Source organism: Lissotriton vulgaris, unplaced genomic scaffold (assembly GCF_964263255.1).
Source record: "Lissotriton vulgaris unplaced genomic scaffold, aLisVul1.2 SCAFFOLD_3919, whole genome shotgun sequence".
NCBI classification, from domain to species: Eukaryota; Metazoa; Chordata; class Amphibia; order Caudata; family Salamandridae; genus Lissotriton; species Lissotriton vulgaris.
The window spans coordinates 139020-154030 of NW_028242918.1; the positions used below are offsets into that span (position 1 = coordinate 139020).

The 15011-nt window shown below is 48.0% G+C and overlaps 1 protein-coding gene across 1 annotated transcript in view; it reads left to right on the forward strand.

Annotated features, from left to right (window-relative positions):
• The window catches only part of LOC147668777 (epidermal growth factor receptor kinase substrate 8-like), a gene marked incomplete at its 3' end in the record, with an annotated part of 62163 nt that overhangs the window by 6432 nt on the left and 40720 nt on the right, over positions 1-15011 (forward strand). The window contains exon 2 of the mRNA XM_086948441.1: positions 11150-11202. Within this exon, the coding sequence (XP_086804567.1) occupies positions 11150-11202 (53 nt within the window). The remainder of the gene's footprint in view (positions 1-11149; positions 11203-15011) is intronic.

The following is a 15011-nucleotide window of genomic DNA, read 5'->3' on the forward strand; positions in this document are numbered from 1 at the left end:
CCCTGTTAGATCCACTAGCCTATGTCCAAATACCTTGACCACTAATAATTTATTTTTAAATGCAGGTCCCTGATGTTTATAAACATACAGATTTCATTTAAAGCTCTGGCTTTAAAACAACTTTCTCCAAATCACTGTGTCGCCTTAGCAGCCACAAAGGATGTACGTTCACTGTTTTCTTTGTGTAGTGGGATTGTTTATGTTATCTGAGGTGTTAACAAACATCAGGCCCCATAGACTCTGGCTCCTAAGCTACCCCCCTATGTTTTGGCTGGAGACTGGCAGATACAGTTTTGTAGTAATTCCCATTCACAGTAACAATTGGCAAGAAACCTGATCTCTGTGTTAGAGGTCCCTTGCACTGCGAGTGAAAGCAGATCTGTAAGAAGTCTATGCAGGGCTTGGGCACAAACATTATGTGCCCCCCACCTTCTGGTTTTATGGTAGCATAAGCACTTGTTCAAAATAAAAACAGTGTCTGGAACACATTTTGAATTGTCTACAGCATAAGGCACCTAGTAGCCAATGCTTAATTTGAGCAAGTGGTTTCCAATGCTGGGCACCGGAACATAATTGTCAACACCAGCACTTATGATGCTGCTGTTTGTCTAATTTAGAGACGATCACACCAAAAGTTGTTTACTAATTCAATATACATTAAAAATAACTAGTACCTTCCACCCAACCAATTCTCACAGCTTTTGGGGCCTGGAATATTCTGAATTCCGACACTTGTATGTGTGTAATTGTTGGTAGTTGTGTTGGTACTGTAATTGGCGGTGCTGGTAGGGGCACGGGGTGGTGCATGCTGCAGTGGCCTCCTGACCAGGGTCCTGGCACTTATTGGTTTACAAATTAAGCATTTTGCCCCGAAAATAGCAAAACCTGGAACAAACAATCCCAGCTACCTACCTCCTGAGGAATCTATTACAAAAACAAGCAAACCCTTTTTTGAGAGTTATAAAAACAATTACCAGTGGTAGCATTTGCCGCCAAAAACAGCGAAAGCAGGGGCAAACAATTGTGATTCTCCTATTATCATGACTAGAGAATCTGGATTTCATTAAAGACACGAGGGCTAACATTATGCATATTTCTTTTAATGCAGTCCAAGCAGCCGCATACATCACAACGTAAAAATGTTCCAGAACAGAATATTAGAAACAAATAATAGGCAAAAGCCAACAACAATCTGCCTCTTTTAATTGTGGAGAAGAGAATAAGTCCAGAAATATTAATCTTCTAAACGATTCTCAGATGGTCAACAAGAAGGAGAATGACAAACGAAGGAGGATCCAAAGGTCAGACACCTCGAAATTATGAAAGATTAATTGAAAAGAAAGAGAAGTAAATACCTCCAAAAAAGAATTCACACCATAAATCTTAACACGATATTGAATGAATAATAAGACATTTCAAACAGAGGTAATAGACATGAGCATTAATTCACTGTAAGCCCCAGCCATCCAAGGGTAGGGAAGGGTGGGATAGTGTTAGCCTCTGTGTCTTTAATGAAATCCAGCTTCTCTAGTCATGGTAATAGGAGAATCGCAATTTAATTACAAGAACGGAGGCTACCATTATGCATGTTGGTAGGTCTGTAAGACTACATCAGACATGTGTTCAATAGGTTTGCAATAGTGTCGTGCAAAAGTGCTAGCATTCGACCAATCAGCCGCTTTGAGAATATCATCCAATTTACCTCCAGACCAGCGAGATTAACTGGCCATAGCACCTCTAAGTGAGTGAGCTTGACATTTCTTAAGTCCATACCTGCTAAATTCATGACAGTATTAACCCATTTGGCAATAGAGTTCGAAGTTATAACCTTATGGGGTTTAACAAAGGATGTAAGTAACTGGTTCAAACCCTGGGCACGAAGATCAAACACTCTGTGATCATACTCCCTCATGCAATCCACTACACAAAGTTTTGGGCATAAATCAAAACATGGGCAAAAGATTGAATCAGGCTCTTGACCCTGCCCTCAGGTTAGGCCGCTCCCTACGCCGCACAGCACCACCTGTGTGTCTGTGCCCCCAGACCCGCTGCCACAGCTGCTGTGAGTTCGCCGCTCCTGTATCAGTGCCTGCTCCCAATTTATAGCTGTTTCTTCTGCTGCATTTCTGTCTAATTTACTGTTTGTCTTACTGCCATTTCTGTTGTTTTTTCCCCATTTTTCCCAACGTCACCATCGCACCCCATCTTCGCAAGGCCATCAACATCTCCTTCAAGGCCGCAACCTTCCCAGACAGCTGGCAGCACGCAGAGATCAACGCCCTACTCAAAAAAAAAACAAGACTGATCCAAAGGACCTCAAGAACTTCCGACCCATCTCCTGCTCCCTTTCCCGGCGAAGGTCATTGAGAAGACCGTCAACAGACAACTGACCCGTCACCATCGCACCCCATCTTCGCAAGGCCATCAACATCTCCTTCAAGACCGCAACCTTCCCAGACAGCTGGAAGCACGCAGAGATCAACGCCCTACTCAAAAAAAACCAAGGCTGATCCAAAGGACCTCAAGAACTTCCGACCCATCTCCTGCTCCCTTTCCCGGCGAAGGTCATTGAGAAGACCGTCAACAGACAACTGACCCGCTACCTCGAGGAGAACAGCATTTTGGACCCGTCCCAGTCCGGGTTCCGCAGCAACCACAGCACCGAAACTGCGCTCATCGCCGCCACCTGTGACATCAGGGCCCTGCTGGACAACGACAAAACCGCGGCCCTCATCCTCCTAGACCTGTCAGCCGCCTGTCTGCCACCGCACCCTACGCACACACCTCCATGACGCTGGGATCCGAGACATGGCTCTGGAATGGACCACCTCCATCCTCTCCGCCAGAGCCCAGAGCATTCGCCTACCCCCTTTCCTTTCCGAAGCCACCAAGATCGCCTGCGGCATACCCCAGGGGTCATCCCTCAGCCCGACATTGTTCATCATCTACATGACACCACTCGCCCACTTCGCCCGACTGCACGACCTCAACATCATCTCCTATGCCGATGACACCCAGCTGATCCTCTCCCTCACCAGGGACCCTCTCACTGCCAAAGCCAACATCCACAAAGAAATGAAAGCCATCGGCGAGTAGATGAAGAACAGCCATCTGAAGCTGAACTCAGGCAAGACAGAAGTCCACATCTTCTGCTCCACCCCCTCAGCCTGGGACAACGTCTGGTAGCCGACCGCACTGGGAACAGCACCAACACCCACCGACCATGCATGCAACCTGAGGTTCAGCCTCGACTCTACTCTCTGCATGACAAAGCAGGTCAACGCTGTCTTGTCCTCCTGCTTCTATACCCTCCGCATGCTCCGAAAGATCTGCAGGTGGATCCCCACAGAAACAAGAAGAACAGTCACCCAGGCCCTCGTCAGCAGCTGGCTGGACTACGGAAACGGCCTCTACGCAGGAGCCTTGGGCAAACTCCCGAAACGACTTCAACATCAACACATACAGAACGCCTCCGCACGCTTGATACTCGACATTCCTTGCCGCAGCCACATCACACCCCACCTGAGAGACCTGCACTGGCTCCCCATCAACAAGAGGATCACCTTCAAGCTCCTCCCCCCCACACACAATGCACTCCACAACACCGGATCTGCATACCTCAACAGACGTCTCACCTTCTATGTTTATGTTTATGTTTATGTTTATGTTTTTGTAATTTGTATTGCGCGCAAATACCCGAAGGTGTCTCGGTGCATGTGTTTCTCAGGACAGAGCACGCTGAAAGAATCATTGGTCAAAAAAACAGGTCTTAAGAAGTTTTCGGAAGGTGGTGAGAGTGGGACTGCGTCTGATGGACAACGGGAGCGAATTCCAAAGCTTAGGGGCGGCCACTAGAAACCGTCTGTCTCCCCATGTGGAAGTTCTCGTGCTGGGCACTGAGAGGAGACAGGAGCTGGATGAACGCAATGGTCTGCTGGGAGCATAGATGTAGAATGCGTTCCTCAGGAATCGTGGTCCTACATTATGAAGTGCCTTATAGGTGATGCAAAGGGCCTTGAATTTGATCCTATTTCTGACCCGTAGCCAGTGCAATTATGGCCGCTGAGGTTGGGTGACGTTTGGGGATGCCAAGCAGAACCCTAGCTGCTGCGTTCTGAATTGATTGCAATTTGTTAAGGACATGTTCTTGTGCATTAAGGAAAAGGGCGTTGCCGTAGTCTAATTTAGAGAATACGAGGGTGGAAATCAGCGTTTTTCCTGCAGAAGGGGGAAGATAAGGGAGTAGTTTCTTGATTTTCCTTAACATATGAAAGGAGGCAGATACCACAGAATTGACCTGATGTCTAAATAGGCGGGAACTCAGAGGCCATCAGGGAGGGAAAAGCTTTTTCACCATAGCTCACCCTCAGTCTGATTCATCTCCAAACTGCGGCCCTCCGAGCATTGAAAGGCCAACCAATAGACCCGAGATAATACTTCACTATACCTAATATGCACCTGCCCCAGAATCAGCTTCATATACATGTGCTGTTTCCAGGCAGGTCGCTCCCCCCACTGTACAGCTCCACCTGACTGTGCCTGTGTTCCCACTCTCGCTCCTGCAAGTTCGTGCCGTCAGTATTCTGTCTCTGCTTTATCTGTTTCCCTATTTGCCTGTTTTCTACTTGCCTGCTGATTTTATTCTATTTGCCTATTTCTGCTCTTTATTTTTCTCTGTAGCTGTCTCTTTTTTGCCTTTAGCCTTTTTTGTCACTTCCCCTTCCCGCCGCTGCGTCCCCTGTGGCCCTGCCCCCTCGCTCACCCATTAGTTCCCACACCTGCCTCCCAGCTGCTCCTCCCTCCCACCTCCCCTTCTAAATGGCGGCCGTCTGCGCCCGTCAAAGCCTGGACAACGCCCAGTGCCAAACCCCCTGGCCCCCGCGAGCGCATGATGCCCGACACGATGCGACGCAAACATCCTTCACAAACTCAACACCGGCCAATCATCCACCTGCTTCCAGGCCACCCTGAAGCTCACCCTCAGACCCTTTGCTGCCGGAGCTGCAGCTTCACCAGCCACCAAACACCTGCACGTCCTGCCACTCCAACCATGGCAGGTCGCAACCATCTCAGATGCATATTACTCAACACCCACTCCGTCCACAAGCATGCCATTGAACTCTGGGACCTACTCGACTCATCCTTCCCGGACTTCTCCTTCCTGAAGGAGAACTGGATGAACCCCTCCTCGGCGCCCGACATTGCCATAGCCATCCCAGATGGCTACAAGATCACCCGCAGGAACCGCACCAACAGACCAGGAGGAGGAATCGCCATCGTCCACAGGAATACCCTCAGAATTTTGACCAGCACCGAAGACACCCTCAGCGCCGCTGGACACCTGCACTTCCAGATCCACATCGAACCAAACATGTCCCTCAGAGGAATCCTTGTCTACAGACACCCCTGGCCCCGTCCACAGTTCAGCGACTCCATCACTGACGTTGTCAGCACGCACACCTTTGCATCCACAGACTACGTCCTCCTCGGAGACCTGAAATTCCACCTCGAGAAGACCAACAACAGCAACTCCACCACCCTGATTGACAACCTTTCCAACCTCGGACTCAAACAGCTCATCACGACACCCACCCACTATGCCGGACACAAACTCGACCTCATTGTCTCCGCCAGCAACCATGTCACCTTCAGCCACACCACAGAACTCTCCTGGACCGACCACCACTGCATCCACTTCTCCTTCGAGAAACACACCACGCACAATCACCCGCAATGGATCCCCCAAAGCAGCTGGAACAAGGTCACTGAAGACCAGCTAATCACCACCCTCGCCCGTGACCCACCAACCGACCCCACAGACACCGACAAAGCCGCCCGCAACCTCAGGCAATGGAGCAACAACTGTGCCAACACTCTCACCCCGATCAAGAAGCCCTTAAACAGGCGCACCGACTGAAAGACCATCTAGTTCACCAACGACCTCCAGGCATCCAAGCAGACTTGCCGTAAACTCGAGAAGAAGTGGCGCCTCAAACAGACACCGTACAACCACGCATCCCTCAAGAACGCCAGCTGCAAGCACCACCAACTCATTACACATAGAGAGATAGTGGTATTGTTATAGGATACTGGCGCCCAAAGGGTGTATTCACTAGGTGTATTTTGCCCGGTCTGTATTGGTACAGTGCTACAGGGTGGAGAGAATCACCCACCTCCCCAAGTCCTGCACCAAAGCTGCAGCTCTAGTACATTCTGATCCCTAGCAGAAGTTAGATTTAAGTTCACACATAAAATGACAGCAATAGCACAAGTATGTCAGCATTAATGTATACACTGATCATAGTAATGTCTTCATTTTTTTATTCTTATTTGTAAATGTTCAAGACAGCCAACACTTGTTTCGTCCCTTCAGTATTATCTATACATGCGACTTTTTCAAGGCTTCACTGTCTTCAATTAGACTTATTGTCGTGTGGTGATAATTCCAACCCACATGGTCCACCGGTGTGGGGAATTTGTAAATTGCAGGGTCCAATATCACATCTCTCTTTTCTGCATATGAGTAATTCACTTTCAAATCTTGTGTTCTATGTCCATAGTCCTCACGCCGTCTCCTCGTGTACGCCAAAAGGACCTCCTTCAAGGAACGCTTCAACAACAATGTGCACAACAGCAAAGAGCTATTCAACATCTTGAAGAAACTCGCCAACCCCAGCTCCAGCTCTAACAACATCCCGCCGTCGCAAGACCCTGCGACTCCCTCGCCACCTTCTTTCACCGCAAGATCACAGACATCCACAATAGCTTCATCACCCAGACCCCCCAACAGCCGCCTCAGACTTACTGCCTCCCAGCCACAACTCCGACACCTCAGACTCACCGCCCCCCAGCCACACCGGCCTCCTTCTCTCTTGGAACCACGTCACTTACGACAACACCATCACAATCATCAACACCATCCATTCCGGCTCACAATCCGACCCCTGCCCTCACCACATCTTCAACAAAGCAAGCTCCATCATCGCACCACAACTTTGGAAAATCCTCCACAGCTCCTTCAAGACCGCCATCTTCCCGGAGAGCTGGAAACATGCCGGATCAACGCCCCACTCAAGAAACCCAAGGCAGAACCAAAGGATCTCAAGAACTTCAGGCCTATCTCCCTGCTCCCGTTCCCGGCGGAAGTCATCGAGAAGATTGTCAACAGGCTTCCTTGAGGAGAACAACACCCTGGACTGATCCCAATCCAGCTTCCGCAGCAACCACAGAACTGAAACCGCCCTCATCGCCGCCACTGACGAAATCAGGAGTTTGCTGGACAACTGCAAAACCATGGCCCTCATCCTCCTGGACCTCTCAGCCGCCTTTGATGCCGTCTGCCACCACACCCTACGCACTCGCCTCCACAACGCAGGGATTCGCGACAAAGCCCTGGACCGGATCACCTCCTTCCTCACCGACAGAACCCAGAGAGTCCGCCTCCCTCCCGATCCGAAGCCACCAAGATCACCTGCGGCATACCCCAAGGATAATCTTTCAGCCAGACCCTTTTTAACATCTACATGGCACCGCTTGCCAACATCGTCCGATCGCACAACCTCAACATCATCTCATACGCCGACGACACCCAGCTGATCCTTTCCCTCACCAAGGACCCCACCACCGCCAAAACCAACCTCCATGAAGGAATGAAGGCCGTCGGGGAATGGATGAAGAACAGTCGCCTAAATCTGAACTCGGACAAGACGGAGGTCCTCACCCTCGGTTCCACCCCCTCTGCCTGGGATGACTCCTGGTGGCCGGCCACGCTGGGAGCTGCACGACACCCACCGACCACGCACGCAACCTGGGGTTCATCCTGGACTCATGACTATCAATGACCCAACAAGTCAACGCCATCTCCTCCTCCTTCTCCAACACTTCAACACCCTCCGCATGCTTCGCAAGATCTTTAGATGGAACCAGAAGGACGGTCACCCAGGCCCTCGTCAGCAGCAGACTGGACTACGCCAACGCCCTCCACGTGGGATCCACTCACTGCCAAACTCCAGAAAAGACTGCAACGCATACAGAACGCCTCCGCAAGCCTCATTCTCGACATACCCTGCCACATCCACATCACAGCCCACCTGAGAGACCTGCACTAGCTCCCCATCAACAAGAGGATCACCTTCAAGCTCCTCATCCACGCTCACAAAGCACTCCACAATGCCGGACCAGCATACCTCAACAAATTACTCACCTTCTACACCCCAAACCGCCAGCTTTGCTCTGCTGACCTCACCCTCACCCTCGCCACCGTTTGTCGCATCCACAGAACAACCACCGGCGGCAGATCATTCTCCCACCTCGCCGCCAAGACATGGAACACCCTCCCCATCCACCTGCGACAGACCCAGGACCTGCTGACCTTCAGGAGATTTCTCAAGACCTGGCTGTTCGAGCAGTAGCAGCACCATCCACCTCCCCTTGAGACCCTCATGGTTGAGTAGTGCGCTCTACAAATGCTCTGATTGATTGATTGTACAGTCATTCGCCTTGTGTCTCGAGATCCCAGGAGGTAAACAGTACATTATTCAGGGAGACACATAGGAGAATACAGGGCGGAGGTATTCCAGGACGTCTGAGTCCACTACATTGCGAATGAGATCCGTTTCCACATTCTCTGCCATTCATCACAGAGATATCATGTACCTATACTGTTTTAGGAGATGGCTGGCAGTAAACCAAGTATCAAGCTCAAAAATCAGAAACATTGTTAAACTGGAAGGGGTCTCTGAAACGTACCCTTGTCACTGCATCCTTTCCACTGACATTTTACTTTAGGTCTCTCTTAAAATGTCTCTTATGACTGAGTATATAAATCCTGGCTGTCAGAAATCAGTCTTTTCTGCATGGTCACCATGGAGGTTTGGCCTTTTGCTGGATCCTATATTTTTGCTGCCTTTAAAACTTGGTGCTTTTCCCCTGCTTACCAGTAGTAAAGTGCCTGTGCCCCCCCCTCAAACATGGTTAATTTGGCCCATTCATCATTGGAACATGTAACTTACCTATATGTCGCTAGTATATGGAGTAGGAAGTGCACCCTGGACCTGGAAATGAATATACAACTTATTGGCTGCAGCACTTATTGTGCCATTCACTGCATTTGCAGTGCAAACATGGCTTCAGGCCTACCCTGTGTAGCCTGACTGCTGTAGTGTAACCTGCAGGGCGACTTGTTAAAATAAAACATTTTCACAGATGAAAACCTCCCTTTTGAATATTAAGTCACCCCCTAGGTAAGTTTTGTAGCCCCCAAAGTAGGGTGCATGGTGTTTAAAAGTGTGGCATGTAGAAAATTAATATTACTAAGTCCCAGCTATGACAAAGCCCGAAAAGCCATTTTCACTGTTGCAGGGCTAACTGATCTATGTAGAAAATCAAAGTGTAAAATAAATAAAACTAACTGCTGTGCTGCTAATTTGGGAAAGGGACTGGCTAGAAACACAATTAAACAACAATTTTGTTATTAGCTATTAAAAATCCTATTCAGTGGTGGAAACAGATTTTTAAAAATAAATATTACGGAGAGGTAACTTCAAAAGTGACCCTATCCCTGCCTGAACTGTGAGAAGGCTAATTAGCATAAACGTCTGGAGTTCCCAGCCAGGGATCAGCCTTGAATAGGGGTGAAAAGGGTGTTAAATACCTCCTGGAGGAAACAATAGGTTGACCTGAATGGTCAGTGATGACTTCTCCGAGTTCAACAGAATATGCAGGGTGGGGGCTGTGTGCCTCCTTTTCACAAATCCTGCTTGACAGGTCTTTTGAGTCACATGTTGCACTTGGGGTATAGTTGAAAGGGATAAAACAGGATTCTAAGACAATGTTTGTGTCTTTCCTGTCTAGTTGCTGAAGGATCCTGACTTTGACCTACCAGACTTCTGTCTCTGGGTTTGTTGTGAGTACAGTGCCAGCTTCAAACTGGATTTTAGTGTTAGATGTGGGAGGACACTGGAATTACCACAGTACTCTCCCGACTCACACCCCAATCCTCAGAAGCCAACTTTAGTGTGACCAAAGACCTTCACTATCTTGGATGTGCCCTGACACATTGCATTTTTGGCCTATGTGCAGTAAAGCAAAAAGGAACTGCTATAAAATAGGTAGGTTAGGGCCTGGGAACTGTTACCCCTTTGGTTAGGGAGAGGCTAGGAGACACCTGCGCCCACTATCTAGTGGAAGTTATAAATGTGGCACCTGAAGGCATCCATTGCAAAACACTATCTGTACTTGCAGAAGATCAGAAGACAGCTGGACCTACTGCCTGTGACCAGAAAGTAACTACTCTCTCTTGTACCCAGGTCAAAGACGTGGACTTTCATAAGGGGCAGTTGGCTGACCTTTTGTGTGGCTACAGAAAGACAGCAAGATGCAAGAGGTCTTTACCTGGAAGTGCCCAACCGACCAGTAGCAACTAGACCTGGACTGGACCCTGTTATTGGCCTCTCTGCCTGATAGTCTGTGAATCTCCAAGTGCCTCCCCTCAGGTTCTGGGGGCCTTAGAAGGGCACTCATGTGGTTGGTTGGAACTTAGAAGACTAAGTCTGAAGGTGCAATCTTTGAACAGAATGAACTTGCTTGGTTATCTGACCTGCGCATCATTGTGGTCAGCCTGAAATCACATTCTACCGCGACATTTGAGTATTATTGACACTTTTGCTTTTGGTGCTGTTTTTTTACTTAAAAATTCAAAAATTCATTTCTCTGGGTTTATTAAATTGTACTCTATTTTTCTAATTTGGTTTGGGATTTTTATTGTTTCTCCTGCTTTTAATTAATTTCTGTTTTGGTACTGCATTAATACTTTACACCTTGCCTTAAGCATGTCTATCCTCTACCATAGTTACCAGGTGGTTAAGCTCAAGTTGATTTAGTGACCTTAATGGTTCACCCTCACAGAGTTATGATTATTCATTATGGTGGCCATTTGCTCATCCCAATTAATAGTCCATTTTCTTGCACTGGTGTTTTATGCTTGTGGACTATCCATGACAAGTGAATGGCACATTGAGGAGAATATGAAAAAATGGCAGAAACTGCAGTGCGGTTGGGGCGGGTGCTCTAACGCAGGATGTGGGAGGTTCTTTGGGTGAGCAAACTGTACAATCCTGGGGATCTAACGTATGATATTTTCCCTTCCAAGGTATCGAAGAAAATGAATCAGTACGGTAGATACAGAGACAGCACCATGTATGAGTAAGTATACCTGTGAGAGTGTATTACACTAAGCCACCATATGCCAGCTGTGGTATCTGTTGAATGTAATATATGTGTATCTAGCAGGGTATTTATTGAGAGCTCACTGCAAGCTGAGCAGCCTCTGCACATTTTCTCCATGTCTGCTGTTCCACTCCATGACATCACTGGACAACATGAAGTGGTCCAGTAAGGCAAAGCAGAGTGTCTGCAGTGTTGCATATAAAACATAAGTATTTTACTGTTATTTTCAGAATAGTAAAAGACTGGAGACAAAATGCAAATAGTGATCAGGAAGTTGCACATTTCAGGCAGTGTGGTGATTGGTATGGATCTGCTTTACCCTGTAAGCAGGAAGCTTGCTTCCTGTTGGAAACTTTAGGTATCAGAGACTAGCTATTCACATCATCATGTCACCAGCAGGAAGCATGATTATGGAGTTATCAGTTCTTAAGTTCTTTTAATGTTTGAGAAAGCATATTGTTGATGTTAGAGTTGATTGCATAATCAAGTCAGGTAATGATTGTGGTAGGTTATTGTAGAACATAGTTACTGTTACCACATTATTAATATAATCTACTTTTTAACTCCTCTCTCTCGTCACCCTTATATGGCCCCAGCAAGCATCCACATGCTCATTTGCCTCCTGTAAAAGATGCATTGTGCAGAGAATGATAGTTACTTAGAGCAAGTGGTTGATTGCTGCTGCTCTTCGAATGATAGCTAGAGCAAGTGGTTGGTTGCTGCTGCTCTGCAAATGATAGTTACTTAGAGCAAGTGGTTGATTGCTGCTGCTCTGCGAATTATAGTTAGAGCAAGTGGTTGATTGCTGCTGCTCTGCGTATGATAGTTACTTAGAGCAAGTGGTTGATTGCTGCTGCTCTTCGAATGATAATTACTTCGAGCAAGTGGTTGATTGTTGCTGCTCTGTGAATGATAGTTAGAGCAAGTGGTTAATTGCTGCTGCTCTTCGAATGATAATTACTTCGAGCAAGTGGTTGATTGTTGCTGCTCTGTGATTGATAGTTAGAGCAAGTGGTTAATTGCTGCTGATAGTTACTTAGAGTAAGCGGTTGTCTGGTGCTGCTACTCTGAGAATGATAGTTACTTAGAGCAAGTGGTTGACTGGTGCTGCTGTTGTGAGAATGATAGTTACTTAGAGCAAGTGGTTGATTGCTGCTGCTCTGCAAATGATAGTTACTTAGAGCAAGTGGTTGATTGTGGCTGCTCTGCAAATGATAGTTAGAGCAAGTGGCTGATTGCTGCTGCTCTGCGAATGATGGTTACACAGAGCAAGCGGTTGTCTAGTGCTGCTACTCTGAGAATGATAGTTAATTAGAGCAAGTGGTTGGCTGGTGCTGCTGTCTGAGAATGATAGTTACTTAGAGCAAGTGATCATTGCTGCTGCTCTGGGAGTAATAGTTACTTAAAGCAAGTGGATGATTGCTGCTGCTCTGCAAATTATAGTTACTTAGAGCAATTGGTTGACTGGTACTGCTCTGCAAATGATAGTTAGAGCAAGTGGTTGATTGCTGCTGCTCTGCAAATTATAGTTACTTAGAGCAATTGGTGGACTGGTGCTGCATGGAAACGCCCCAAACTCTCCAAGGGCAAAGAGTTCAGGAATCAACAAAATACTGAAGTACAGGTAATAGAGCTACCAAGGATGTTTATTTTTATTTTGCTGTTTTAAATAGCACGAACTTTGACCAAAGCGAAAGTGGTATAAGTACCGCTCAGAGCATAGAGACAAGGCCTAGGGCCTGTAGAACCGCTCAGGCAACCAGGAACCACCTAAGATAGGAACGCAGGAGACCCACGGGGGACGTGTGCAGTGTCTAAATACAGCCGCGAAGCACCATTGACTTCTATGGAGAAGGTTACAGTTAGGTTTTTAAAGAATAAGGACACTTAGGAGTGGACTACGGTAAAACCCCTTCAGTACTGGACACTTCGAGAGTCAAGACCCATGGGAGCACCGAAGTACTCGTGTTACCTCTCCTAGGGAAGCTGGGTGCATAGGTGTCTTTTCGGGTCGGGTTTCGTCGTCGTTTCCTATGGAGAGCTGCAAAGAAGTTCTGCAGGCGACCAGGTGAAAAGTGCCCAAATGGATCCAAGGGTGGATCGGAGATCTGAAGAACCTGAAAGCAGAGGGGACAGAGTCTGGGTCACTCGCCAGTGACCAGGAAGGCGACAAGAAGATGCCAGCCGATGTCGGGTGATTTCAGGTGATGTAGGTGAAGCTTGACTCTTCAGCAATGAGGACCAGGAGGCGCTGATGACAAACAGGAGCTGGATTTCAGCTGTCCCATTGTCAGGTGTAGAGTGCTGCAGCATCGGTATCCGGATTGGACCCAACAAGCCTTGGCAACAGCAACCCACACAAGATGCAAAGAATGGCTTCAGAGCAGACCAGCAAAGTCTGAGGGACTCACACTTTGGAGGGGAGTCAGGGCACATCTGGAGCAACCAGGGAAGCCCAAGAAACAAAAGAGATTCCTTTGTGGAGACCTACCTACAAGTAGCCCAATGCACAAGTTCGGGAAAGCTCGGGAAGTTGATGTAGTAGCAAATGTGCTGGATGTCCAGGAGTTCTGGTCCCACGTCTCTCGTGATGGCTACAGGTCTCAGCTTTGCAGGGGACTGGTGTCGGCCTCGGAGATGTCTGGAAGTCTGTGTCCTGTGTCGCAGAGTCTTTGGGATCCGGCGGGAGCCTCAAAAATGCAGACCGGCAAGATGCTTCTTTGGTGCCTGTTTGAGCAGGGGAGTCACTCCTTGGCCCCAAGGGAGATTTATTTAATCTTCCAGTCGAAATGGAATGTCGAAGGTCCAAGATATATGTTGCAGAGTTTCGTCCAGGGTAATCTAAATTCCTAGGGACTGGGTTCCTATACTTATACTAAGTTTAGGGGCTGGACTAACTTTAAGATCCCACCTATGGGAGGACCTGGGGAGAAGGTTGTTACACCCCTTCCCCTATGTCCAGTTTCACACTAGAGCTGGGGCTGAGTGCCCCAACAAGCGGTTTGAACTGGGGTATGCACAGGGACACCCCACGCAGTGTCTGAAAAGAATTCTGTGAATGCACCCACCCAGTCCCAATACACTAAAGCCTGTCTGGGGAGGTGCTGGCACCTCCCTGGACAGGAAACCTGTTGGCCAGTCCTCCCCTGCTGGAGCTTCGTCCAGCAGCAGGAGGTCAGACTTGTGTCTGTGGCAGCAGCATCCATTTTGTGATGCTGGGGCTCTGTTTAACTTTTACCGGTTAGACCAGTGCGTACATGTCTTCTCTCTCTAGAAGGGAGGAATGCTACCCCCACCGCCAGAACTGGTGGGGTGGTAGTATTCCAAAGTGTTTGACACTAAACACGACATGTTTTGATGCAGCCATTCCAAAGTTGGCATTAACCGCGAGGTTATAATGCACTTAAGAGTATATGGTATGGCTGTAACATAGAACAGCTATAAGGAAGGGATTCCGAAAGCTGCAAAGGGGCTCAGCTCATGCTTGGACACCCTCTCACACAAAACCAAGCACTCTGCCTTCAGGATTGTCAAGGTCTGCCAGAGGAGTGACTTATAGGTTTATATGTGTCTATATGTATAGGTAGATATAGGTATACTATATCGGAGTAAGGGGTGCTCACACCACCTTGCCCAGGCTGCAAGAGCAGACCTGTGGTGCCATTTTGGAAGACTTCCTATGGGTGGCATAATACATTCTTCAGCCCATGGTTGGCCTCTAGGGTACCTATGCCCTTGGTACCTAAGGTACCATATAATAGGGACTCATAAGGGTAACCCAGTAA